Source organism: Neolamprologus brichardi, chromosome 14 (genome assembly GCF_056152115.1).
Source record: "Neolamprologus brichardi isolate AB-2024 chromosome 14, ASM5615211v1, whole genome shotgun sequence".
NCBI lineage: Eukaryota > Metazoa > Chordata > Actinopteri > Cichliformes > Cichlidae > Neolamprologus > Neolamprologus brichardi.
In genome coordinates this window covers 16,080,422-16,107,254 of record NC_142117.1, presented here as the reverse complement: position 1 = coordinate 16,107,254, position 26,833 = coordinate 16,080,422, and the positions used below count along the sequence as shown (strand labels likewise).

Here is a 26,833-nt window from a genome sequence, read left to right as displayed (position 1 = left end):
CGCCCTATATCTAGCATCCTCTTCTGTTACCCCATCAGTCTGTATATCCTCCATCACTACATCCACAAACCTTCTCTGTGGTCTTCCTCTTTTCCTCCTGCCCGGAAGCTCGATATCCAATATCCTTTCTCCAGTATATCCACTATCCCACTTCTCCAAATGTCCAAACCATGTCAGCCTTGCATCTCTGATTTCTGTCTTCAAAGCGCTCAACCTGAGCTGTGTCTCTGATATAATGATTTGTAATCCTGCTTACTCCCAATGAAAATCTGAACATAGATCTTGGACAGTAGTGAAACAAAAATCAGCTTCTGAAATATTTTCTACATAAGGGACACATGCATTTGTGGCTTTAGTGTTATCTAATTTGACATTTCCTGGTTTGTGTATTTTATTAATTTTTTTTTATTCTAATAACGTCTGTGAAGGGTTAAAGTTTTACGTATATGCTGTCAGATTTGATAAAATAGCGTTATTATTTACGGAACTGACGTACATGTCCAAAAAACTAGTTGATTTTTATACAAAATTATAATGTATGCAACTTTATCGAGTAGAAACAGATTTTCATATTATTTCTCAGTTAAATTGGGGTGAACTTCTTGTCCATACGTTCAGGGCCAGAGCCAGTGCCCTTCCAGAGATCCCTAGATGCTTCCGGACTGGGAAGGCTGTGAGCCGTTTCCGCCGCCATTGCGGATTTTGGACAGAAGATCAGCCATAGCCACTGCTATCCATCGATGCAGTGCAGAAAGCATACACAGGAGGGGGGACGTATTTAACATTTTTCCACTGATATCTCACTTCGGAAACACGATTACCCACAGCATCTTGCTTATTTTAAAACCGTGCTATAGTTTTCACCGACTGGCTCCGACCTACACATTCAGTGAGGAGGTCGTAGCTAGCGCGGTGCTGCTGCTGCCTAGCTAGCTGTACGACCAGAATTTCAGGACTCCGGAGAAGCTCAAGGAAACAACCATGGCTCAAATCCTGCCTATCCGCTTCCAGGAGCACCTGCAGGTAAAGTGGTCGAATCTAGTAGCTATATCGTTTCCTTACATTCTCTTTGATCCCTTCATTTTCCGGCTTAACGGTCGTTTTGACAGCTTGCTAGTTCAGCTAGCGTTAAACGTCAATAACCGCAGCAAATGAATGACCTCCCATCCCCCGTTTAGCCAGCAGCTAATAACTAGCCTCTCAGGCTAGCTCCTCATTCATTGTACTGATGCTGTCACTCGCGGCCAGGAGGCGAAACTAGTTAACGACAATCACCTTTTCTGACCTTGAGTGACTATTTATTGGGTTGTAGCGTATGACTGATGCACGGCCACGTTTTGGTCGGTTCAGCGTTATTTCAATATCAAATTAACGTTTGGACCTTGTGAGCCGAGACATTCCAGTCGCTGACCTGCATAACATGAACGCGTAGTATAGCTGTTTAAAGCATGCTTTATGTTATTGTCATGTGTCCATTTAAGTTATGAGCCGTGAAACCGTGGTCAGTTGCAGTCTGACTAGACTCCGAGCTGCTTCACGTCATAGAGAAACGTTATGTCACGACAGGCCATTTTTACTGCTGAAGGGAGAGTCGGGTTATTCTTTCGGGTTTTTCTGACTGAAATGTAACCCATTCATCGCGTTATCTGAAGTGAACCAGGTGGTCCATTCAGTCTGCCAAAAGAATACGATTTTGCTCTGCTGTCCACATTCATATCAGTCAGTCATCTGGTACATCCCAGCTTCTGGCTGTATTGGATATACCCAGGGTTCCCAACCATAAATCAAAGCTTGAACCCCTGTGGAGATTTTGTTTATACTGTGACCCTTGGATGCCCTTTTGCCAAGCTAAACTTTTTTTGTTAACTTAGGGCACAATTGAAATAAGCATACTTGACATCATTTGCTTTTTACAGTGAAGAATGTACTAGAGATGCACCAGCTATGAATTTCTGGGCCAAAAAATATATATAAACAAACAATTTGCCCTGTGGTCACTGCCCTTGTTGCATTACTACAATATTATTATCTCCCCCTGCTGGTAATGCAATTTCTGCATGCGTGTCCATTTCACGTTTTGGATGGGCAATGCGTGAAATGAACACGGTAGACCAACGTGTCTGTTACACTGGGTTGCATAATTTGTGATTTATTTATTTTTTTTAAAAATTTTTCAGTCTTTGTTTATCTCAGATACGTATTCCATATAAACAAAACATATCAAAAAACACAAAGAGATAAAAACAAACCCACTCAATTCAACTTCCCATAACTATACCAGTGTCTGAACAATAAAGACAGATAACGTACGGTTCCATGTTATCAGTGTGTTAAGCCCACATTCTCAGAAGCATTGGGCCTGCAGATAAATTAATTCACAATATTTTTAATAAAGCTTTCAATGTACTGAAACAAGTAATCATAAACACCTTGCTTGAGTCGTCTCTGTCTCTTCAATAATAACATCATAGCATCTTTTTAAGCTACATTAGGTTTTCGTGAACTCACTTTCCTTTCCTTTGTACATACATTTGCATAAGAGGAAGTTCACTTGTGAATACATCAGTCAACATTTCCTACAGATATTATCATTACCTGTCATTTGATCTGTAATAAGATGAGCAAGATATTCGACCTTACTACCGACAGTAAGATTGTTATCAAGTTTTAACTCTGGAAATCTTTGTCCTCCTCAGTTCTGCAAATCATTACAGGTCACTTACGGGGATTGCATGTAATGTTATGTTCTACAGCATTGGCAGAACATATGTGAATGAGCTGCTGGAGATCAGCACTACTAACACTATGACCACAAGATCATCTGCATACATAATATCAATCTCTAGAATATTACCAACCGCTTTGTCATAAATGTTAAGTATTTTATCAAAGTGCCTTTGAAATGTATCCAGCATAAACATAGATGACTGCTATTAGTAGATATGATCATATTTGCTGATATAAGTAAACAAACTGGGCCTTAGAGTGGGCCTTTGTGTTAGGAAGCCCTGCTAGCTACTATATAATTATAGTAATATGTGTTAGCTTCTTTAACAGAGGTATGTACAATTTTATGTTATTTCTGGACATTGGAAAAATATATTTTATGATTGAGTATCACATATTGGTGATATTGCTTCGGTGAAAGTTCAGAACCTTTTTGGTTAAGGAAAAATCCTGCCAAAGGAAATTTTGTCTTCAATATTGTACTGTGTGCCAATGGCTGCCATTAAAACAGGTCTTCTCTTCATATGCCAGCTCCAGAACTTGGGGATCAACCCAGCCAACATTGGATTTAGCACGCTTACAATGGAGTCTGACAAGTTCATCTGTGTACGAGAGAAGGTTGGTGAACAAGCTCAGGTTGTCATCATTGATTTGGCTGATCCCAACAACCCCATCCGTCGCCCCATCTCTGCCGACAGCGCCATCATGAACCCTGCCAGCAAAGTTATTGCCCTTAAAGGTAAGCCCCCATCTTAAATCCACCGTTGCGTTTTTATCAGTAAGTGTGCTAGGATTTCAAAGCACATGGACTAAAAATTAAGCAGCTAAAATTGGTTTGTACCTTGCTATCTTGATAGCTTATATTTGTTTTGTTTTTGTAAAAAGTACACTGGTCCATTTGTGTTTAAAAAAAAAAAAAAAAAAAAAATTGTGTTGTCAGTTATGTAGCCGTCACAGTCTGCTTTTCATTTTGATGTTCATATGTAGATCACCCCATTTCTGTTTGTTGAAAACGACTAGTAGCTAAATAGTGTGTGTGTACGTAGAAATGTAATTGTGCTACATTTAGAATTTGCTGTTTTAGTTCACGAAGCAGTAGCACTAGCAAATTGTCATGCTGTCATGAATCCTTTGTCTATTTTGCTTGTTTTTGCTCTTTTTCATTTCTTACTGCTTTCTTATGTTTGCAGACGGTGAGTTGAATTTTATGTATCATGAGTTGTCAGAGTGATCCTGTATGCACTGTCTTGAAATGTTTGCACAGTAATGAAAGTAATTTAAACGAATGTCTGGATTTACAGTAATAACAGTAGGCGAGCACAACAAAATTAAGACAGTAGCTTAAAGGACCATATCTTTTTTTTTTTCCTTTTGTTTTCTGTGTTCACGTGTTTTTTTCCATTAGCTACACCCAAAATATATTTTATATCACAGTTGACCATTTCTAAACACTGTACCTTATTTTCGTACTGTACTGGAGTTGATGACAAATTAAAAAAAACATAAAAACCTATGGGTTATACATTTGCATTGGAAAAGTAATAAATTAGACGTTATCCTCTCCGTATTTTGTTATTATTTGATAACCAGAGTGTGTGCCTGTGTTGGTCATATAGTCAAATTAATGCACTGACATTGTGGTGAAAACACATGTAAATCTGTCTACGTCTTCATTACACAGCAACAATAAAAGCCTTCAGTAATACAGTTCCTGAGTTATTTTTAAACTGTCATTCACAACCTGAAGGCATCCACATAGCTGCTGAACATCTGAGTCAGAAAGTTGTCTAAACTAAATCAAGATTTTCTGTGACTAACAGTCACCGTAATATACGGAAAGTCAGGTGATTATCTGGAAAAATTGAGATGCCTTGGAAAATAGTTCATAATAAAGTGGAACGTGTGTGTAGTAAAAGGGGAAAAAACATGCAGAAAACAAAATGATATGGTCGTATTAAAAATGTGAAACTGTCAAAAAGGATACCATGGCAATCACACAAGGATAACAGAATGGTTAATGAGATTTTCCCATTTTAAGGTCAGGCTTCAGGCTTAAGGTTTTTCTTTAGTTTTTTTGGTGAGTGTAGGAAAAACAGAGAATGCTTAAAACAACTGGACTGTGATGCCAGCCTCCTATATCACAAAAATGTGCTGCTCAGTGTGCAGGTGCAATTTTGACTGGCTTGCCTCTGGGATAACGCAGATATTAGCATCAAATGCTCATTGCTTCATTGTCACCTTGCAAATACTGACATTCACGACAGGTTTTCAATAACTGTTCACGTTTTCACACTTTCAGTGTGCGGTGTTACTCTGTTTTAAATAGCGACTAATTGTAATTTTTATTATACCAGAGGATTAGTCATATATATGTTTATTATTTAGGGTTTGGGCACACATTTATATTTTATATATTCTAGACTAATAATTTTGCACTTTATATCTTGCATTGTAGTTATGCAGGCAGTTTATTTTATTGTGCACGATACCCACAGTATTACCAAAAACTGTTCAGAAATGTCACTATACTGTCAGTCATGCACTTTGTTATCATTGAAATATGTAGTTTATTTGGTTTGGGCCAGATTGAGACTAGAGCTTATACCTATAAGAATTGAAGTGTCTTTCCTCCAGTGCGACTGAACTGGAGGAAATGAACAGAATGGCTGTGAGTGCATCTGTCCAGCATCCTTCTCATCATCTCATCTGTTTTTGTGCTTTGTGGTCTTACTAATCTGCATTCAGACCCAAACCGCATCCCTTATTTTGGGATTAAATTTAAGCTTGAATCCCCTAAGACCTATGACAACATGACAGGAGTTGGATTTCTATAGTAGGTTGTGTGGGTGAAAAGCTCAACACAGGTCATTTCGAGCATGCACTGTGGACCATGTCATACTAGTAGGTAGGCAGTAGTTCCTAACTGATCTGGTTTGGATTGAAATATTGGTGAAGAATTGAAATACTGAACCAAAACTGCATGAAAGGTCACTGTTGAGCCATCTGAGAAGCAAAGACACCATAGTATTTGTGCTAGTGCTGGGCGATATGGAAAAAATATTTATCACGACATGAATTATTTTATATCACGGTAACGATATATATCACGATATACCACCTGACCTGTGGTCATCTGGAAAGTACGCAGTCTGTAAACAGCGAGCGCAAAGGGTCCAGTCTTTGTTAATGAAATGGATGGTTACACTCATGTTGGGGTGCGTATCTTTGCTCGTCCATATGTCAGTTGTCAAGGCATAATGCACGACACTGCAAACATCCTTCTCTACTTTGGCCCGGCATGCATCATATAAGCAAGGCAACTCGACTTTACTGAAGTGCTTACGACCGGGCATAACGTAACTCAGATCAAGAACTTTGACGAGGTCATGAAAGCTGTCCTTTTCAACTACATAAACAGGGGCGATGCCTTTATAAATGTAACGTAAGATGGCTCCTGTGATTTGTTTATGGCGCTAGGAAGTTTTTTCATACGGCGTGCCTTGTGCGAAAGACTGCTGTATCTTCAGGTGGTATAGCTGAAAATACAGCAATTTTCCCAAATTGCTCCCGTCGTTCCACAACTTGGTTTAGCTCGGATTTTCTGCATTCTTGAGTATTCTTTTTCGTGGACCTTCTGTAGGTGATAGAAGAGATTTGTTGTGTTGCCACTGAGTGCAGGAATAGTTTTATAGCATAGCTTGCAAATGGGCATCTTCTGCTCCATGTTGGTGCTGTTGAACCCAAAATGTACCCAAATCACAGACGTACTCCCTCTTTTCGGTAAAAGTGCTTCTTCTTGGGCTGCCTGTGTAGCTGTCTCTGCCTGTTGCATGTCCAGGCATGAAACTGCAACCTGTCGCACGTCCATCGTTTTGAGTTACCGTAAAGCATGTCGCAAATCCGGGTGCACGCAAAGCAGCACCATGTCGCAAAACCACAAGAGTTTCTTTGTGAAAAATGTCAATTTTTATACTTTATTTTCTCTTGCATAAAGTTAAGAGCATGTATAGTGAGAAGACAACATTAATTTATTTGCCACAGGCTATTTAACCCTTTAAGACCTACCATAGAACCAAGTCCGCCAGAGCTTATTTTTATATTTTTACATGCTGTAGTGCCATTTGTGGGAGAATTTCAAGTTGCTATACATCAATACAACCGTTATAGCCCAAATTGTAATAATATGTATGCATTAAGTCCATAGTAACTACATAAATTGCAAAAAAGTGCAATAAACTACCAAAAAAATCGAAAATTGTTTTGTTTTTTTTTACATATATTTCTAGTTAGAGAAATTTAAGAGGCTTATCCCTTTAAAACTGTAAATACAAACAAGTTGCACAAAATAGTTTCCAACCACGAGAAATTTATTTTGAGTGTCTTCATAGTTTTATTTTTGAGATACACAAATTTTTATATACTGCAGGAAAAATGAAAAATAAATATTATAATGCAAATTTGCAAAAGAAAAAAAAACTGCATATGCATCAAAATAAACTATTTACAACAGTGTAATTTGAGATCTAAGCATCCCAGAAACAATACAGAAAAGCATAAAGTCAAACATGACTTTTAAAAACACCAGTAAAGGCTTATAAGGCCCTGAAGGTAAAGAACTACATTTTCCGCAAAACTTCCGGTTTCGGACAGGTAATGGCCGGCGTGTGATAGTTCGCGCTGACGTATTCCAACGTAGGAAGTTATGAACAACTGATCGGATTGGCAAAGCGTGTTTCTGGAATATTATGTTTTTGTTGCTGCAAATGCTTTTTATGCAATTTTTGCAAAGCTATATGTGGAAGGAAACCGTGACCTAGGACAAGCTAATGGCATAAGATGTAAGTACAACTCCGGTTTCATATGCAAGAACAATTATTGCGCTAGCTTACGTGTTTCCAGTTCTACAGGGATTTAAAAATAGTTAGGCAAAACGGAGTGTGCCTGCTCCGGTTTTAAAGGGTTAATGACATATTTTATGTAATAATTTATAAAATTAGGTTAGAAAGGATAGAAGACAAATGGCACATAGACACTTTTCTATCGTCCACACGATATATATCGTCATATCGCCCAGCACTAATTGGTGCTATTTCCAATCAAGCTCCAGTACTGCATTAAAAAATGCAACCACCTGCAACTGCATCAGAATGCTAATAAGAGTAACTGATAATGAAATTTAGGAGTCAGTACCAGTTTCAAGGGAATAGAAGAAAAATTTGGGTGTCAGTTTTCTTGCCAACAGATATTAAGCAACATACAGGCCTATACACTGGTTCTAGTCTAATTGGAAGAAGACCAATCTGACTGATAGATCTGTGAGTTTAAAGCTTTTTATGATAAGGGATTGGGTAATTCCAATCCTCCATTGCCACTGCAAATGAATCTGTTTGTTTCTATGGATATTTAGCCAACAGTGTGGCACACCTCATTTAGTTTCTTTGCAATCTTGGCTACCTCTTGCTGTGCCGACCTCACTGAAATGAATGTGGGAGCTGTATTTCTTTGATGCAGTGCTAAGCACAGTCTGAGTTTATCTAATAAAGAGAAGAGTAATTAATTGGTGAATGATTTCATATTATCACAAGAGGGTTGTATAGTTAGACGCAGCTGAACACGTATCACACAAACAGTTTATTGCATCAGATGTTACTGAATGCAGATCCAACATTTTAAGTGGTTGCCCTTTTGTTGGTCTTGCCCCTTTTTTGTTGACACTGGTACTGGCTTTTTGTATGGTCTGTCGGTGTTACACACACAAAAAACAAAAAAAACCCAAACCCTCCCCGATTACCTGCATTTCCCCCACAATTGGAAGAGGTATGCCCAATTGATTTCCTCCCAAACTCTGCTGTGGGTTGTGTGCCGTAGCTTTAGTCAGTAGACCGATTCAAGTTTTCTTTCTTTTTTCCTCATTTTAAATGTTACAATCTAAATATTTTGGAGGGGGTGGGCTAGCAGCGTCCCAGCACGGCTAACGTGTTAACCTCAGCTCTAAATATTTTCAGCTGCAAAGACCCTGCAGATCTTTAACATTGAGATGAAGAGCAAGATGAAGGCTCACACGATGACTGATGACGTGACCTTCTGGAAGTGGATCTCCCTCAACACTGTCGCCCTGGTCACAGACAACGCGGTCTACCATTGGAGCATGGAGGGTGACTCTCAGCCAATCAAAGTATTCGACCGTCACTCCAGCCTGGCAGGCTGCCAGATCATCAACTACCGCACTGATGCCAAACAGAAATGGTTGCTGCTCATTGGCATTTCTGCACAGGTGAATTAGCACGGTTTGCTTTAGCTTCGTAATATTACAATCAAAATAATATTTCAGACAAAATATTAAAATGATGTCAGTGTGTGTGAAATGCATTACATTTGCATTAGTCATTGCAGGGTAAGTTTATGATATAGCAGAAACACACAAAAAAACCCAATCACAGACTTCTCTCGTTCTCTCGTCCTCAGCAAAACCGTGTCGTTGGAGCCATGCAGTTGTACTCGGTGGACAGAAAGGTTTCTCAGCCTATTGAAGGACATGCTGCTGGATTTGCACAGTTCAAGATGGAAGGCAACACCGAGGAATCGACTCTGTTCTGCTTTGCCGTGCGGGGACAGGCGGGAGGAAAAGTAAGATTTATACTTATTAAGAGAAGCTCAAAGCCTCGTAGCTACAAAATAAAAAGATCAAGATGAAGTAATTCTAGTGGAAATTAATACTGATTAGAAAAAGGCATTTGGGGTCTTGCTTTGTCTTTTTTGTTTTAATTACTTTTTTCTCCCCTAGCTCCATATTATTGAAGTGGGGACTCCACCAACTGGGAACCAGCCGTTTCCAAAGAAAGCTGTAGATGTTTTCTTTCCTCCAGAAGCCCAGAATGACTTCCCTGTGGCCATGCAGGTACAAAACCTCCTCTTCTTTAATCTGAGGCTTTGTTTATCTAGTATTTAGTTTGGTATCCTGCTAAAGAGTCTTCCTATCTATACATGTTATACCTCCCTTCCCCTTTCTGTACATCTAGATCAGTTCCAAGCAAGATGTGGTCTTTCTCATCACCAAATATGGCTACATCCACCTATATGACTTGGAAACTGGAACCTGTATCTACATGAACAGGATCAGCGGAGAGACCATTTTTGTCACTGCCCCCCATGAACCTACTGCTGGAATCATTGGAGTGAACAGGAAAGGACAGGTACTCAAATGTACACTTGTGGAGTATGTTTTGCAGTAGCAAGTCTAGAATGCAATGATGAATGAGCTGTTTATTAATTTCCAGTGGAGCACAGAGCCAAGCTTAGTATAGATATTTCATCTGGGCCTTTGTGCAAGTGAACAGGTTGAACTGTGTTTAATTTTGGATGCAAAATGAGTTGAATAATGTCTTTGGTAGATATGACAGATAAAATTAATGTATTTCTTATCAGATTACAATTTTATTTTAATATTTGTGACTACATATTGTTTTTGAAAATTGCTACTTTCCAAACCTGATGTGTATTTTTAAACCAGTCTGCACACATGTGTAGTGGACTACTTTCCCTGTGGTGTGTTGGCCCTGGTATGGCAGCGTGGAGCCTTGGGTGTGACCTTGACTGAGGAAATCTCTGAAAATATCAGGCAGTGGCAGCATCTTCAGTGTCAGGCAGCATGTGACACTAACAGCAGGTGGCCTCATCTCGGCCAGGCAGACTACGCAGTCTAATCCTGTTATTGCTCTTGGCTCTCACCTGCGGGTCTGCTGTACACAGGCCAGTGTGCTACACACACGCACACACATTTCATGTGCAACTGTGTGTGTAACACTGTACACGACAGCTTGGGGTAATCCCTGCATGTAATTCAGAAACGTGACAAGTGCAGGTCTCATAATGCAGTTCTTTTAACTCAGATTTTTACAGTGAACTTCATTTCAAACCCAGGTTTGCCAGCAGTTATTCTCAGTTTAGTGTCGTTCAGGCAGTTTGTACTTACCTGTATGGAGTAGAATATGTGCCTGTCTCCTTTTGTGTCTTTATATCACTGTACACCAAACTGCATTTACATTTAGGTGGACTTTTGTTGGAAGCTGTTGTAGCTGGATACAGTTTGACATGAACCAAGAACTTTTTAAAAAAATATTCTGCCAGTTTTGCAGCATCATAGTTTTTATTATTTAGATTCTTTTGAATGTATGATGTGAATCTTTTATATAGGTTCATTAGTCTTTCAGGAGTGTACAGAATATAAAGACAGATTAATGTGATCCTAATGAAAGGAAAACGAAACATAAATAACACTGCCTGTTATGCTTTTAGCTTAAATATAATGGCACTTTTTGTTCCCGGTGTTTTAAAAACAAAGTCAACATGTAGCATGTTACTGTTAATCTGTCACCAGGAATAACACCTGTTAGGCCAGAGTAATACATCATCTCAGCCTCACCTAGCTCCCTGATTCCTGCTGCACTGAAAGTTGAAGAAGATGAATTTCAACTCAGTTTTATTTATATAACGCAAATCACAACAACAATCACCTCAAGGTGATTGTTGTTATAATTCAGCGGTCCCCAACCTTTTTTGCGCCACAGACCAGTTTAATGTCAGACAACATTTTCACGGACCGGCCTTTAAGGTGTTGCGGATAAACAACAAAATAAAATGATACGACCAAGACAAAAACTGTGGTATCTTGCAAATATAATAATAAACGTGAATTCACTGTGTAATTGTGTAACTTTATTAGCAGCGTACTCCTGAAATCCGCCAACAACATTGAGAGTAACATCCTCCTCTCTGCCCTTTAATGCTCTCCAGTCGCTATGGTAACACGTAAATATTTCTTTCAAAATAAGACACAACTACAACACAGGAAAAGACCCAGGGAAACCAAGTTAACAATAAAAACCCTGAAAACCATAAATTTCACACCCGGGCCTCAACTCTTGCGGCCCGGTACCAAACGACTCACGGACCTGTACCGGTCCATGGCCAGGGGGTTGGGGAACGCTGTTGTAAGGTAACGATGCTTACAATAATAACTAGAGGGAACCCTTAATATCATATTAAGCAAAAGGAGTCTCATTTTCTAAAACCGAAAAGCATCCAAACACCAAACACAGCTCCTTTCTTGGTCTGAAGTTTTTTTTGGAGCATCACTGTTCACGTCACCTCCATGTGTCTTTACTTTTCTCAGCCTCCAGCTGTAGGATTTCCCATCATGTTATGTGCCAGCTTAATTTTGTAAATGTGCCATTATTCGTTTTAGAAATAGTTAAGGCTTTACAAACTATTGAGTGCCATGGTGTTTTCTCTAAATGAGAGAGAATTGATTGTGAATGAATAATTGTTGTCTTTGTATACATTTTTGCATCATGTGATTAGAACAGCAAGAACAGTGCAGTGAATACAGGTCCCCTGTCATTAGTGGCAGTCAGTAACGTTTAAACGTGAATGTAAACACAGTGAATGTGTTTTGTTGCGGTTCAGTTCTAATTCTGTCAGGCGGGCAATTACCACCAGTACAGCTAGCATACGCCACAGCACAAATATCAGTGTTAAATAGCTAGCAAAGACAACAGAATTCTAACTGACTGTAAAGGAAGTTGGGTGTTATCAATTACACATGCGTTTATGTGCACATTTGATTTTCCAGGTGTTGTCGGTATGCGTGGAGGAGGAAAACATCATTCCATACATCACCAATGTGCTCCAGAACCCAGACCTTGCGCTCCGAATGGCTGTCCGCAACAACCTCGCTGGTGCTGAGGAGCTGTTTGCTCGCAAGTTCAACACCCTCTTTGCAGCAGGAAATTACTCAGAAGCTGCCAAGGTGGCAGCGAATGCACCCAAGGTACTGCCATTGTGCTTCTGTGCACTGAGACTGAGAGTCTAAGATTTCAGTAGTTTATATAACAATGAAAACCAACGAGAATTTGTAAAAACAAGTTTAGATATTGCTTCCAAGATTGTTTAAAGGGAGTACAGCCCGCGCGCTGCTTTTATTTCTTTTTCATGTATTTTACCTTTATGTATTTTCAATGGGCTAAGAAGTTTCCATCCTACCTCTCCAGGGTATCCTGCGAACCCCAGACACCATCCGTAGGTTCCAAAGTGTTCCTGCCCAACCAGGCCAGACATCTCCCTTGCTTCAGTACTTTGGCATCTTGCTGGATCAAGGCCAACTTAATAAGTTTGAGTCTCTGGAGCTCTGCAGGCCTGTCCTTCAGCAGGGCCGAAAGCAGCTACTGGAGAAATGGCTAAAAGAGGACAAGGTATGTGTTTAGTGGTTGGTTTTAAAGTGGACAGTCTTTATCTTAAGTTTAAATATTTATTTCTCAATTTCATCTATCATATCATAGAGTAAAAAAAAAAACTGAAACCATGTAAAATCAGAGTGCTACTCTGACTCACTGAATCATATAAATCATTTAGTATAAAGCAGAAGATCATATAGGCCAGTGAAACCCAGATTCCCTTTTTTTGTTTTTGTTTTTTCCACTGTACCATGGCAGATCACTGTTATAGTTTCTAACCCTTCTGTTTGTGTTTACAGCTGGAATGTTCTGAGGAGCTCGGAGACTTGGTGAAGTCTGTAGATCCAACTCTCGCCCTCAGCGTCTACCTCAGAGCCAATGTTCCCAATAAGGTCATTCAGTGCTTTGCAGAGACTGGCCAATTCCAGAAGATTGTTCTCTATGCCAAGAAGGTTTGTGATGACTGACTTGGTAAATAAAATATCTTGGGCTGTAATATGGTTCACAGTATTTTGTTTTGTTTTTTAATACACCTACATCACAGATGGGGAGCATCTCATACATCCTTACATGTCTGTCATCCTTGTAGGTGGGCTACACTCCAGACTGGATCTTTTTGCTAAGGAACGTAATGCGGATCAGTCCAGAGCAAGGTCTTCAGTTCTCTCAGATGCTGGTTCAGGATGAAGAGCCACTTGCTGACATTACACAGGTAAAAATAAAGATTTTTGGGGGTAACGTGGCTAAAAGATACTATGACTATGATCTGAATCGTAGTTATTCTCACAGTTGTAGCTGAGCACATGATTGCAAAAATACCCCACACCTCTGCGATGTGTAGCAACACAACCAAGATTTTAAGAGTTTAACTTCTGCGGTTTCTCTGTTATTTAATTTTCCAGATTGTTGACGTATTCATGGAGTACAACCTGATTCAGCAGTGCACGTCCTTCCTACTAGATGCCCTGAAGAACAACAGACCCATGGAGGGACCACTGCAGACGCGCCTGCTGGAAATGAATTTGGTCCATGCACCACAGGTACATAAACATGTAGATACATCAGGTCCAGACAGGCCAGATTATTTCATTTACCAGTGACCGGTAGGTCTCACCTAAACTAAAACAGCGCTCTAGCTTTCTTTCCCCAACTTCTTTCACAACAACTTTTGCTGTTTACAGACCTGTTTGGATTTGAGTGTCTGTGTGTGACAGGGCCTGTCTGTGTGCCATTTGTTGCAGGTTGCAGATGCCATTCTGGGTAACCAGATGTTCACCCACTATGATCGCGCTCACGTGGCGCAACTGTGTGAGAAAGCAGGCCTCCTGCAGAGGGCGCTGGAGCATTACACTGACTTGTATGATATTAAACGAGCAGTGGTGCATACACACCTTCTCAACCCAGAGGTACGACACAGATCGAGAATATAAAATTGCTGTTGTGGTTTGCGGTGATTGCCTTTGTGTCGCTGATGATTTTCTGTTTATCTCTTCAGTGGTTGGTGAATTTCTTTGGCTCCCTGTCTGTGGAGGATTCCTTGGAGTGTCTGAGGGCCATGTTATCTGCCAACATCCGGCAGAACCTGCAGATCTGCGTGCAGGTCGCCTCCAAGTACCACGAGCAGCTCACTACTCAATCCCTCACCGAACTGTTTGAGTCATTCAAGAGCTTTGAGGGTTAGTGGGGAAGGTGCCAAAAAACAAAACCCAACGTGTCTTTTGTTTTACTACTTTTGCTAATTCTGAGTTTTTTTGCTTTGAAGGTTTGTTCTATTTCTTGGGCTCAATTGTGAACTTCAGCCAGGATCCTGAAGTTCACTTCAAATACATTCAGGCTGCGTGCAAAACAGGTCAAATCAAAGAGGTGGAGAGAATCTGCAGAGAAAGCAATTGCTACGACCCCGAACGTGTGAAGAACTTCCTCAAGGTCTGTGCAGAAAACAGTTATCTGCAAAATAAACCTGTGATTCTTCTGTCTGTCAACATTTTATTGTGTTTTTTCCAGGAAGCCAAGCTTACTGACCAGCTGCCATTAATCATTGTGTGTGACCGCTTTGATTTCGTCCACGATCTGGTCCTGTACCTGTACCGCAACAGCCTACAGAAATACATTGAGATCTACGTGCAGAAGGTACATTAATAAAACTCCATCCTTTTACTCGTTTATTCTCTCTCGGTATTGGTCTACCTCTGTGGTTGTGCATTTGCTTTTACCTTGATGGAAACGTGTCATAATTCTGTTGTCATTTATTCCAGGTGAACCCGAGCCGTCTGCCAGTAGTCATTGGTGGATTATTGGATGTGGACTGTGCCGAAGATGTAATTAAGAACCTGATCATGGTGGTGAGAGGACAGTTCTCCACAGATGAACTGGTCGCTGAAGTGGAGAAAAGAAATCGGTGAGACCCAAAAGAACTGTTAAAAGTGCACCGCAAAAGAGGAATCGCTCGCTCAGCGGTCTAACTCGACCCATGTGTTAAACTGGTCCTTTCCCTTCATGATATTCTGTCAAAGCTTGTGACACGTTTACTGTGCCTCCTTCTCCAGCTTGAAGTTGTTGCTGCCTTGGTTGGAGGCTCGTATTCATGAAGGCTGTGAGGAGCCTGCAACCCACAACGCCTTGGCCAAGATCTACATCGACAGCAACAACAACCCCGAGCGTTTCTTGAGGGAGAACCCCTACTATGATAGCCGCGTGGTGGGCAAGTACTGTGAAAAGAGAGACCCCCACCTGGCCTGCGTGGCTTATGAAAGAGGACAGTGTGACCAGGAACTCATTCACGTGAGTTTAAAAACAAATCATTTTAACTGGAAGGCGAAATTCCGCAATACGAGGTTTTTATTGGCCTTTTATTTCAAATATTTTCGTTCTGCTTCAGGTGTGCAATGAGAACTCACTGTTCAAGAGTCTGTCTCGCTACCTTGTACGCCGCAAGAACCCAGAACTGTGGGCAAGTGTGCTGTTGGAGACCAACAATTACAGAAGACCACTCATTGATCAGGTGTGACTTTTTACTATCTCTGATACTAAATCATGCCACTTAAACTAGTGTATTGTTAAAAGTTCCCAGGCTGTAACGCTTCGTTAGCTTGCATACTGTAAACCAATCATCAGCTGTTATGCATCATGTTTGTCGTCGGTCTCTGCTGCAGGTCGTCCAGACAGCCTTATCAGAGACCCAGGATCCAGAGGAGGTGTCTGTCACAGTCAAGGCCTTCATGACCGCCGACCTTCCTAACGAGCTCATCGAGCTTCTGGAAAAGATTGTGCTGGATAATTCTGTCTTTAGCGAGCACAGGTAAGAGTCTTACCTGTATGTAATGTTGTTCTTCTTTTATTTAACCCTGCATATCCAAGATTTTGACATCACTGAGTCCCCTGCTCATAGTTGTTGTTCCAGTGACGAACACTGAGCTTGCAAAGCATTCGATATATTCAATAATGCATTTAGTGAAAAGCTTGTATCTTGTTGATTTCAGAAACCTTCAGAATCTCCTCATTCTGACTGCCATTAAAGCTGATCGGACACGCGTCATGGAGTACATTAATCGTCTGGACAACTACGACGCCCCAGACATCGCAAACATTGCCATCAGCAATGAGCTGTTTGAGGAGGCCTTTGCTATATTTAGAAAATTTGATGTCAACACTTCTGCTGTGCAGGTGCGCGCTTTCGTTATTAACTACAACTTGTTTAAAGTTTTTAAACACCTTGTTTTTGTCTTAATTCGGAGCGTGCTAACAGCCCTCAGAGTTTTGCAGTTCATTTTGATATTCAGCGATCTGAATGTTTGCTGCTGTCCAGGTCCTGATTGAACACATCGGCAACCTGGACAGAGCTTATGAATTCGCTGAGCGCTGCAATGAGCCCCCAGTTTGGAGTCAGCTGGCAAAGGCGCAGCTTCAGAAGGGCTTGGTGAAAGAAGCCATCGACTCTTACATTAAGGCTGATGATCCCTCGGCCTACATGGAGGTGGGACAAGCTGCAGCCCAAAGCGGTAAGATGATCTCTTTCAGTTTTTTAAAACTAAGATCTAAGGAACTTTATCACTTACCTTATTGTTTTATTTAATCAAGATACTTAAATGGCGTAATGTTAAATATGCAGTAGATAAGTGTGTCCATGATGCTTATGGTAGTTAATTTTTGTGTGCAGGAAACTGGGAGGACCTGGTGAAGTTCCTGCAGATGGCTCGAAAGAAAGCCCGCGAGTCATATGTTGAGACAGAGTTGATCTTCGCCCTGGCCAAGACCAACCGCTTGGCCGAGCTGGAAGAGTTCATCAATGGACCCAATAATGCTCACATTCAGCAAGTAGGTCCTGGGCCACACACACAGTCTTACATACAGCAGTTCCCAGTTAATTCTTTACCCCGTGTTTACAATTACAGTTGCTTCGCTGGTCTAACTTAATTTGTTCATCTTCCATTAGGTGGGTGATCGATGCTATGACGACAAGATGTACGAGGCAGCCAAACTGCTTTACAATAACGTGTCAAACTTTGGCCGTCTGGCCTCAACTCTGGTTCACCTGGGAGAATACCAGGCAGCTGTGGACGGTGCCCGCAAGGCTAACAGCACCCGTACCTGGAAGGAGGTGAAGGAGATTAGTTTCATTTTTGAAAGTATAAAGAGTGAGATCAAGTTCAAGCCTTATGTTCAAAACACAAACTCACTCGACTGACTAATTTTAACACCTGTTGTTTGTTTTTTCCTCTGCTCTGTCAGGTGTGTTTTGCTTGTGTAGATGGGAAGGAGTTCCGTCTTGCCCAGATGTGTGGCCTGCATATTGTTGTCCACGCTGATGAACTGGAGGAGCTCATCAACTACTACCAGGTATGTGGGTAACCTGTTGGCCAAACACCTTGGTCTTTCAATGAATGATAAGTAGGTGACCATGTATACTATCACTAATCTGGCATAAATAACAGTCAACAGTCATATAAGCCTGAGGATAGCAGGGTTTTCAGTTTTCTCCAGCTTACAGATGGTATATTGTTTTCCTGCGCCTCAGCACACTGTATCTACAGACTTGAGTTTTTTTTATGATGGTTCAAGGGCCTCAAAATAACTTCCCAGATTGTGTAGGGGAGCGAGATTAAGGGTTATAGTTGTGTCACTAAGTCTGTCTGTATCCTCCAGGACCGTGGTTACTTTGAGGAGCTGATCACCATGCTAGAGGCTGCCCTTGGGTTGGAACGTGCTCACATGGGCATGTTCACTGAGCTGGCTATCCTCTACTCCAAATTCAAACCCCAGAAGATGAGGGAACACCTGGAGCTCTTCTGGTCCCGTGTTAACATTCCAAAGGTGGGTGTGAGAAACAGATTTAGTATGAGCTTTACAGCCAAGCAGATTTTGGCAGAAATCTGACAAAATGCATCATAATACACAGACTGCGACTGCAGTTCAGTATAATGTGATTGTTTTAAACATTTTAACAAAACCATATCTAAAGAATTAGGATTTAAAAAGAAGTAAAGTAAATAAACTTTGACATCTTCAGTAACTTCCATAAACCCGCATTCGTTTTTAATTGTTAAATTTGACTTGATGTCTGTTTGTGTGTCAGGTTCTCAGGGCAGCTGAGCAGGCCCACCTCTGGGGAGAACTTGTGTTCCTCTATGACAAGTATGAGGAATATGACAATGCCATCATCACTATGATGAATCACCCATCTGATGCCTGGAAGGAAAGCCAGTTCAAAGACATTGTCACTAAGGTACAAAACATAATTTAAAAGCATATGGCAGTGCTAACAATTACTTCTCTTGACAGGAATACAGCACAGAGCTGCCTTTTTTTTTCCCAAAAAAATTGTTTAACTTGATTATGTTTGTCATAGGTGGCTAACGTTGAGCTGTACTACAAGGCCGTCCAGTTTTATCTCGAGTTTAAACCACTGCTGCTGAATGACCTCCTTATTGTCCTCTCTCCAAGACTGGATCACACACGTGCTGTCAACTTCTTCAGCAAGGTCAGTATGATTTTCTTTGACTGTTTCTTTGGTTCAAATCAAAAGATCAAGACTTTTGCCAGACTGAAAAATGATAAACATTTCTGTCTGTTCAGGTGAAACAGCTGCCTCTGGTTAAGCCTTACCTAAGGTCTGTCCAGAATCACAACAACAAGTCGGTGAATGAAGCACTTAACAACCTCTTCATCAATGAAGAAGACTATGCGGTACGGTTTCATTTTCATATTCATCAGTTGGGTCTTATAACATGTGCCGTGCTCTGATGTTTGATTACAAGAGAAACTCTTTGTTATTGTTAATTCCAGCAAGCACACATTTAAAACGTTGCAGTTGTTCCGCATCTTGCTTTCTCAGCCTAATCTCACAGTTGTTTCTCGTGTTACTCAGGCGCTGCGCACTTCCATCGACGCTTACGACAACTTCGACAACATCTCGCTCGCCCAGAGCCTGGAGAAGCACGAGCTGATTGAATTCAGGAGGATCGCAGCCTATCTTTTTAAAGGCAACAACCGCTGGAAACAGAGTGTCGAGCTCTGCAAGAAGGACAAGCTCTACAAGGTGCGTGGGTACAAAATTAACAAATGAGTTGCAGAAGAAAAGTACGTTCCTAAAAGCAATGTAAATATAAATTTTACATTTGAGCGTGGAAACAAACGATTAGGTGTGTCAGTTTGTTGACCTGGCTTTTTTTTCTGCAGGATGCCATGCAGTACGCATCAGAGTCCAAAGACACTGAGCTGGCAGAAGAGCTCCTGGCTTGGTTCTTGAAGGAAGACAAGAAAGAGTGTTTTGCTGCCTGCCTATTCACCTGCTACGACCTGCTGCGGCCCGACGTAGTACTGGAGACTGCCTGGCGACACAACATCATGGACTTCTCCATGCCGTACTTCATCCAGGTCATGAGGGAATATCTCACTAAGGTGGGTTGGCCAGAGGTAATGAGGATTAGGACAAAGTAAATGACTTTATGATAAGGCCTCTAAAGAGAGAAAAGCATCTCATGTTAGAAACCCAATTTATAATTGTAAGGTCAAAAGTTTACATACACTCATCATGGGTATGTGAATGTCATTGCAGCTAAGTGATTTCTTTGAGGTGTTCGCTTTCCAGGGTTAAGTGATTGTACAGCATTCATCTTTAATATTTTTAAAAACAAGAATTGGGTGCATACGTTTGAATTTTCTCTAATCCACACAGACACAAAGGTAAATACAGGGTACCATATATACATAAATCCCCACTTATATTTAGTTAAATGTCCCTTAGCAAGCATCGACCAGATGCTTTTGGTAGCCATCAATAAGCTTTCATTATAATTCTGGCTGAATATTTGACCACTCTTCTTAACAGAATTGGAAGAATTCATTTTAAATTAGTTGTCTTTTATGTGCATTCCACAAATTATAAATAGGATTGAGGTCGGGGCTTTGGAAAGGCCATTCTAGAAACGTATTTTAAGTCTGCTTTATTCATTCCAAAAACAGTTCTGGTGTGTTTTTAGGATCATTTTCCTGTTAGAACATGTAATTCTGTCCAAGTTTCAATTGTGTAGCTGATTTAAGATTGAGTTGAAGAACTTGGAGATAATCCTCCTCCTACATTATTCCATACACGTTGTGCAATGTACCAGTACTACTGGCATCAAAACAGCCCCAGAGCATGATGCCGCCACCACCATGGTTGACAGCTGGTACTTATGTTTAAAACCCTCACCTTTACTTCTCCAAAGAAAGCATTTGTCTTGTTCATGTGGTAAGCTGTAAATTACTCCGCTTGAAGGTGTTTATTTTGGAGCAGGGGCTTCTTTTTTTTTTGGTGATGTTAAACTTGCTTCACAGTAACAAGTGTTACTGGTGTTCCAGCAGTTTCCAGCTCATGACAGGCTTAAGCCTCATGGTGGTTCCTGGGTTGTTCCTGAACATCCTAACCCATTTCCTCTCATCTGAGGGTGACAGCTTGGGTCTTCCAGACTGTAATATAATATAAAAGTAATAATAGTATATATAAATGTAATAATTTAGAAATGGGAAGAGTTTTGTAAGAGACCTTCCCAAATTGTCTTCACTGAGTTATTTGGACTTTCCAATTGTTCTATTGGTCAACCCAGTGAGTGCTGTCAAACAAATCCTTTTCATGCTGGTAAAGAGAAACGACCAGTTGTAGTCAATTCTGATCACTAATGAGAAGTTAATAAGTCTTGTCAAGTTAAATTTATGTGCATTTTTGATTCTGTCTAAATAGCAGAAGATCATAAATAAATACAAACTTGTGCACCAGACCCTTGTCTTTTAAAATCATTAAAGATGTATGCTGTACAATCATTCCACCCTAGAAAAAGAACATCATAAGCCCAAAGTAACCATGACATTCATGCCCATGATGAGTGTTTGTGTGTGTCCAAACCTCTGACCACAACTGTATAAGGACATGCAGAGATGTTTCTTCTGCTGTTAGATTTAAAGACTTAAATTAGTCTCATCGTCCCTTCAGCCATCTGTGGAAGACTAAGACAAATCTTAAGAAATCTTTTTTCTGATCAGTGCCCAGGATTTCCATCCATCTGTTACAAGAAACAGTAGCAGCAGCTAAAATGTGTTTGCAAATACTGTTGGACTCTCAACAGTATTGCACAGTTAAAGCCCCCACCTCCCAGTACTGCCAGTTCTTTCCTTCATTCATGTTCATCTTCCTTTGCATCTGTCAGTCACCATGTGTCATCACTGGTGTTTTCCTTTTTTCATTTGGGTTTCCATCTATTCAAGCTGCTTTTCCATACAAATGTGTTACGGAGGAGATTCATGACTGCTGTGTGACTCATTACGCCATTTATCTCTGTTACATGGCAAGCAAAGCCCACACGAAAGAGAAACACCTGATTCTTTCATAACAGCGCGCAGACCCGAGTGAAGCATTTACACATTTATGTTCCAGTTTTTGATGATAAATTCAAAAATATTTCAGTCTGTTATTTAAGCTGTTAAAGAAACAAAGTGATTGTGTCAAGTTAAATGAAAGGATTGTGTATATCTGGGTCTTTTTTAGCGACATAGAGGAGCCATGTTGTTTATACTAGTCTAAAAAGTGAGGCACAAGTTCATGGTAGCAGGTTTGATCTCAAGTGTGCATTTGTATCAAAAGTGGCATTAATTACCCGCATCACTCGTAGGATTTTTATATTTCTTCTTTAAGTGACAAGTCCTCTGTTTGCTCTCTCTCTCTCTTTCTCTCTGTCACTTTCTATTTTGGGAGACTCCCATTTGTTTTTTCCTCCCTAAGTTGCCTCTCTGAATTTCCTTTCCAGGTTGATGCGATAAAGGAAAAGGTGAAAGTCCAATCCATTTTCTAATCATTCTTTTTGACCCTGTCCCCTGTCCTGTAGCCTGTAGTTTGGAGCAGTAAAACTAGTACAAACTGCATGTTCCCTCCCCTCCCGTCCCCTCTCCCATGTCACTCTCTGCTGCTTCTGACTGTAAATTCCACATCTTCACTAGACCACCTACCAACCCACGAGACTCCAGAGCGGGGCTCTTCATACCCATCAAGAGCCCTGATCGGCTTGCTGGTGTGTCCGTGACGGCTTGAGTTTTGCCTCAGGCCAGGAATCACAGAACTGATTGGTGAATTGGACACGTAGCTGACAGCTAAACTCAGATTAATTGCTGATTCAGCTCCTGAGACTTTATGACACTTCCACAGTCATTTTTTTGAAGATCTGTTATAGCAGTGCAACGGCAACGGCCACCTCCCGCAGCTGAAAGCAGCTTCAGAGTCTCTCAGTTGGTCTTTGTAAGTCTGCCTCTTAGAGAAAGCCCTTTCACATATTTGTGTCAGACGTGCAACCGAGCCCTCGACTGAAGCCAGCATGCTTATCAGCTCTCCTCGGCCGTGGGTGAACAGTGCCACTCTGCTTAGCCTCCCCTCACCTGCTGTGGGTCAGGTCCTTTTTCTGAGATTTGTAGATTAATTCAAGTTTTACTGTCTCGTACCTCTGCTCAGCTGCGCTCTACTGCTAACAAGTTTATTTCAGGAAGCCGATGTGTTTATACTGTCGATGTTCTAGGTTTGCCTTTTTTTGGTTTTAATCAAATAGTGGGAGGATATTGTACTGTTTAAACAGTGGTGCATTAGCATAGACTGCAGCTGAGTGTAATATTAGCATTAGAGGAGCCACAGAGGCTCCATTTTAACAAAGTATTTCTTTTCTGTTGTTTTCTGTCTGCCTGTACTTATTTCAGTGCTATAGTTACAATACTGGCATTAGAAACCATAAATGTTAGCCTGTTACATGCATTTTTAGAGGGGTGTATTTTTCTCTTTGTTTCTTTGAGTATTCTTGCAAAGTGAGCTCTCTTCAAGCGACAAATTGCTTTTGTGGGTCAGGGAATAAAATCTGTAGTCCGGGTGTATCCACTGGGGAGAAAAAAATCAGAACTTGTAGAAAACGACCAGCATGCATTTCCCTCCTCCTCCCTTGGTAGCATCAGCTGCACTCAGGCCAGGCTAAGAGACATGTTGTTGGCTGTGCCTGCTTCTTGGAAACGTTGAACTGGCTGTACAGTACCATCCCCTCCACCCTGTCGTTCACACTCCCTCCACTTTGGCTCTCTGCTTCTCTGTCTTTCTCTCATGCACTCCTCAAGAAATAAATGACTAAACTGCTGCTTCAGCATGTCTCTAATAAATCGGCACACTTTTCTTAAAACGGCCTCTTAACTAGATCGACTGATGTTTTTCTTTTTCACTAGTAAACCAGACAGTATGTAGAGAACTGAACCCAAAACCACCGTGAGAGAATCCAACCCCCCTTTTTGTTTAAGTTATCTTATCTCAACTGCAATGCACGCTGGCGTAGCCGAGAGCACTGAGGGTAATATCTGAAGCTTCCCGCTGGCTGCTTAATTCTCTGAATTGTTTCAACTGTATCTTTTGTCCTTCGACTGTCATTGTCTGCTTCTGAGCTGAGCCTAAAACACCAAAGAAGAAATAATGGGAAGTTTGAGAAAGTTCATCTCAAGGCTTTTACATGTTTTACAGAGCTGTTTACACCCATGCAGGGAGTTAGAGATACGATATGTAGCATGTTAGCTGCACAATAAATAATATTAAAGTCACAAAAGCGAACTTCTGATTTTCAGGCTTTAGAAAATGTAGTTTAAAGCCTGAAAAGTCTGGGAGGCTTCATCCAATCACACCTCTTTTCTGGTAAAGGTCAGGTGAGTAGTAAAAAAAACCAAAAAGGAATTAAAACACTTTATTGCATGATTGGAAGGAGGAAGCAAGGGGTTATCAATCTATATATATTTACCTTTTCATTTTATTTGACCTTATTTTACATTTATTTAATTTTGCCTGTATATAATGGCCACTTTTGCCTGTAAAAGTATTAAATCCTGGAAATACCAAGTTCTTACTGGTGTGGATTGGCATTTGTGTTTTCAGAACACACTGGATGCTAAGCTAGGAAACAAAGATGACGACAGATCCAAGCAGGTTGGTTAGTATACGACAGTGATTTTTAAAAAAAGACTGAAAATGAGGTTAAATTAAAGGTAAAAGGTGACAGTGAGATAGTTGAAATTGCGTAGTTGTAGTGTTCTGGAAGAAAAGCCTGATGTGAGGGTGTTTGCACTGGTGCAGGGTGGGTTCTCTACATACTCACAATTGTTCAACATGTTAGAGTAGATGTTTTTGGGTGGCTGGATGGTGGGACCATTATTACCCAGTAGCTGTTTGTCTTTGTCTCCCCTCCTTACTCCCTAATTCGTTTCACAGTAAGTGGATGTCCATAAGGTAGAGTGCTGTATAGAGTAGCCAGTAGCTCTGTAGTTGTAGTTATTCCTCTTAGGCTCCTTAGCGAGGCCTGCTTCCCGCAGCCTGTTTTTATTTAAATCTGGACTGTAATCGTCTTCGCCTGTCAGGAATGGTCCCATCCGTCAGCCAGTGAAATAACCCAGAGGTCAGTTTTTACAAACCCTTGCTCTTCAAGAGCCCCGTCGTCTTCACTTTAATTGAAGTGTGACACATCCGCTGTCGTCGTGTGCCCCACAGGTGGACAAACTCGAAGCCTCCGAGTCTCTGAGGAAACAGGAAGAGCAGGCTACAGAGTCTCAACCCATTGTTTACGGTAAAAAAGGCCTCATGTTCAAAACTGGATCACCGTAGTGCCTTTTGAGGATAGATTTAATAGTTTGATCGCAGCTGTGGTGTTTTTAAGTACTCATCTTGGCGTTGTCTTGCAGGCACACCCCAGCTTATGCTCACAGCAGGGCCCAACGTGCCCGTACCTCCTCAGCAGCCCTACGGCTACGGCTACACAGCAGCACCCAACTACGGCCAGCCGCCACAGACCACCTTCGGTTACGGCATGTGAACACCCAACTACCCACATCCTCCCCCACCCACAACTCAACCCAACACCTTCCTTCCATCTGTTCTCCCTCCTTTGTGTTCCTCACCAGCTTCCCATGGTCTTCTACTCACAACAGGGGCCACAAGCAAGCAACAGCCCACTCTCGTTTCTGGCACTATTTTTTTATTCTGTCGTCCTGTTCCAAGAGAAAACACTTAACTGCATCGAAGGACTTTTATTTGTATTGTTTGAAAGAAATTGGACCACACGTTTGTTTTTTTTCCACATTCCATATTTATGACTACTTATTATGATATTTTTGTGTGGTTTTGTTTTGTTTTGGGTTTTTTTTGTTAATGTCAAAATTTTTTATTGGTTTATGGAGAAGTGGACTTGCTCAAGCTCAGCAATGAGCCTTTGAAGTAGGTGGAGGAGCATTGGATTTTGCACTCATGAAGAAATTAATGTAGAAGAGCTCTTACTTTTGATGTACTGAACATGTGGACAGCTTACATTGTCTCGTTTGTCTGTATAATGCATTTCATCATTGTATATTCTGAGGAAAAAAGGTTACATATAATATTGAACATATATTGCCATTTCAGTGGCTATAGCTAGCAACACTAAGTAATGATAGTATATTCTGCACAGGCGTGTAGCTTTATGGAGTTTTAAATGCATACAGACGTATGTCACTGTGTGACTGGGAGTGTGTGTGTGTGTGTGTGTGTGTGTGTGTGACCTAAAGGTCTGAATAAGAATTTTAACCCCCCTCTCTCTCAGCCTGTACTGGGCTTCTTCACTCCACCCATCTAGATATTAGCTCTCCCTCATTAGCTCCATATATTAAGGTGACCTCTTGTGCTGTGTACAGTGCTTGTGTGAGACTGTATCTGTGTATGTGCAAGGACGGGACCACGGCCACTAAACCCCAGGGCCCTTAACCGTACCGTGTGTATGTATTTACTCTGAACCCTTTTTGTGCTGAGGTCCGTGTATGCCAGGTGTTGTGGTGTTCCCCTCGGTCACCGTTACTTTTTTTTTTTCCCCTCTTTTTCTTTTTCCTCCTCGCGTGTACAGATGTGAAGAATTGAAAACTTTTAGATGGAGACCCCCACCTCTCTGTCGTCCATCCCCTCCCCTGTCTTGTTACCTCCTTTGTTAATGCTTAGTGGCAAGAACAAAGAAAGAGGCAGAGGAAGACAGGCTGGTGGAACGTTTAGTGTTTTAACGACAGCTCGATTAGCTCCATAAACACTCCTGTAGGTTGTGTGTTTAGATGGTTACGATGAAGAAATTTACTAAGTCTCCATACATCCAGTTCTCTGTCAAGAATGGTTTGAAATAACAGCCTGTTACTTACCTTGATGTACTTAACTTCCTTACATGCTTTAAGCTGTGTGTGTAAAGTGTCATCCTAACCCTGACATAAGTTGAATTCCTTTCTGTTGTCATGCATATTAATAAAGGGGATCTGTCATTGATAAGTGGAAGAATATGACTTAATTGAAAGGGAACTACTAGCCTAAATAAAAACTAAAAATTGTA

At 41.0% G+C, this 26,833-nt stretch overlaps 1 protein-coding gene across 4 annotated transcripts; it reads left to right on the top strand.

The window, feature by feature from the left end:
- Positions 1-659: 659 nt before the first annotated feature.
- LOC102786684 (clathrin heavy chain 1) lies at positions 660-26,831 on the top strand. 4 transcript variants are annotated; one of them, XR_015719978.1, is made up of 34 exons: positions 660-1,023; positions 3,259-3,466; positions 8,733-9,001; positions 9,193-9,354; positions 9,512-9,625; positions 9,747-9,920; positions 12,359-12,556; positions 12,777-12,977; positions 13,259-13,411; positions 13,549-13,671; positions 13,862-13,999; positions 14,201-14,365; positions 14,455-14,635; positions 14,722-14,885; positions 14,964-15,089; positions 15,215-15,357; positions 15,506-15,740; positions 15,838-15,960; positions 16,112-16,257; positions 16,439-16,622; positions 16,765-16,957; positions 17,116-17,273; positions 17,392-17,556; positions 17,688-17,795; positions 18,102-18,269; positions 18,532-18,681; positions 18,805-18,936; positions 19,032-19,142; positions 19,324-19,494; positions 19,635-19,856; positions 22,238-22,258; positions 22,428-24,892; positions 24,985-25,060; positions 25,176-25,195. XR_015719978.1 is itself a non-coding variant. In XM_087850902.1 (34 exons), the coding sequence occupies exons 1-33, from the start codon at positions 982-984 to the stop codon at positions 25,013-25,015; spliced, it is 4,917 nt and encodes a 1,638-aa protein (XP_087707028.1). In that variant the 5' UTR covers positions 660-981; the 3' UTR covers positions 25,016-25,060; positions 25,176-25,315. The 4 variants fall into 4 exon arrangements, 3 of the variants coding, with proteins under 3 accessions (XP_087707028.1, XP_006799871.1, XP_006799873.1); XM_087850902.1 differs by having other exon boundaries at positions 24,855-24,892; positions 25,176-25,315; XM_006799808.3 differs by lacking the exon at positions 22,428-24,892 and having other exon boundaries at positions 25,176-26,831.
- The last annotated feature ends 2 nt before the right edge of the window (positions 26,832-26,833 follow it).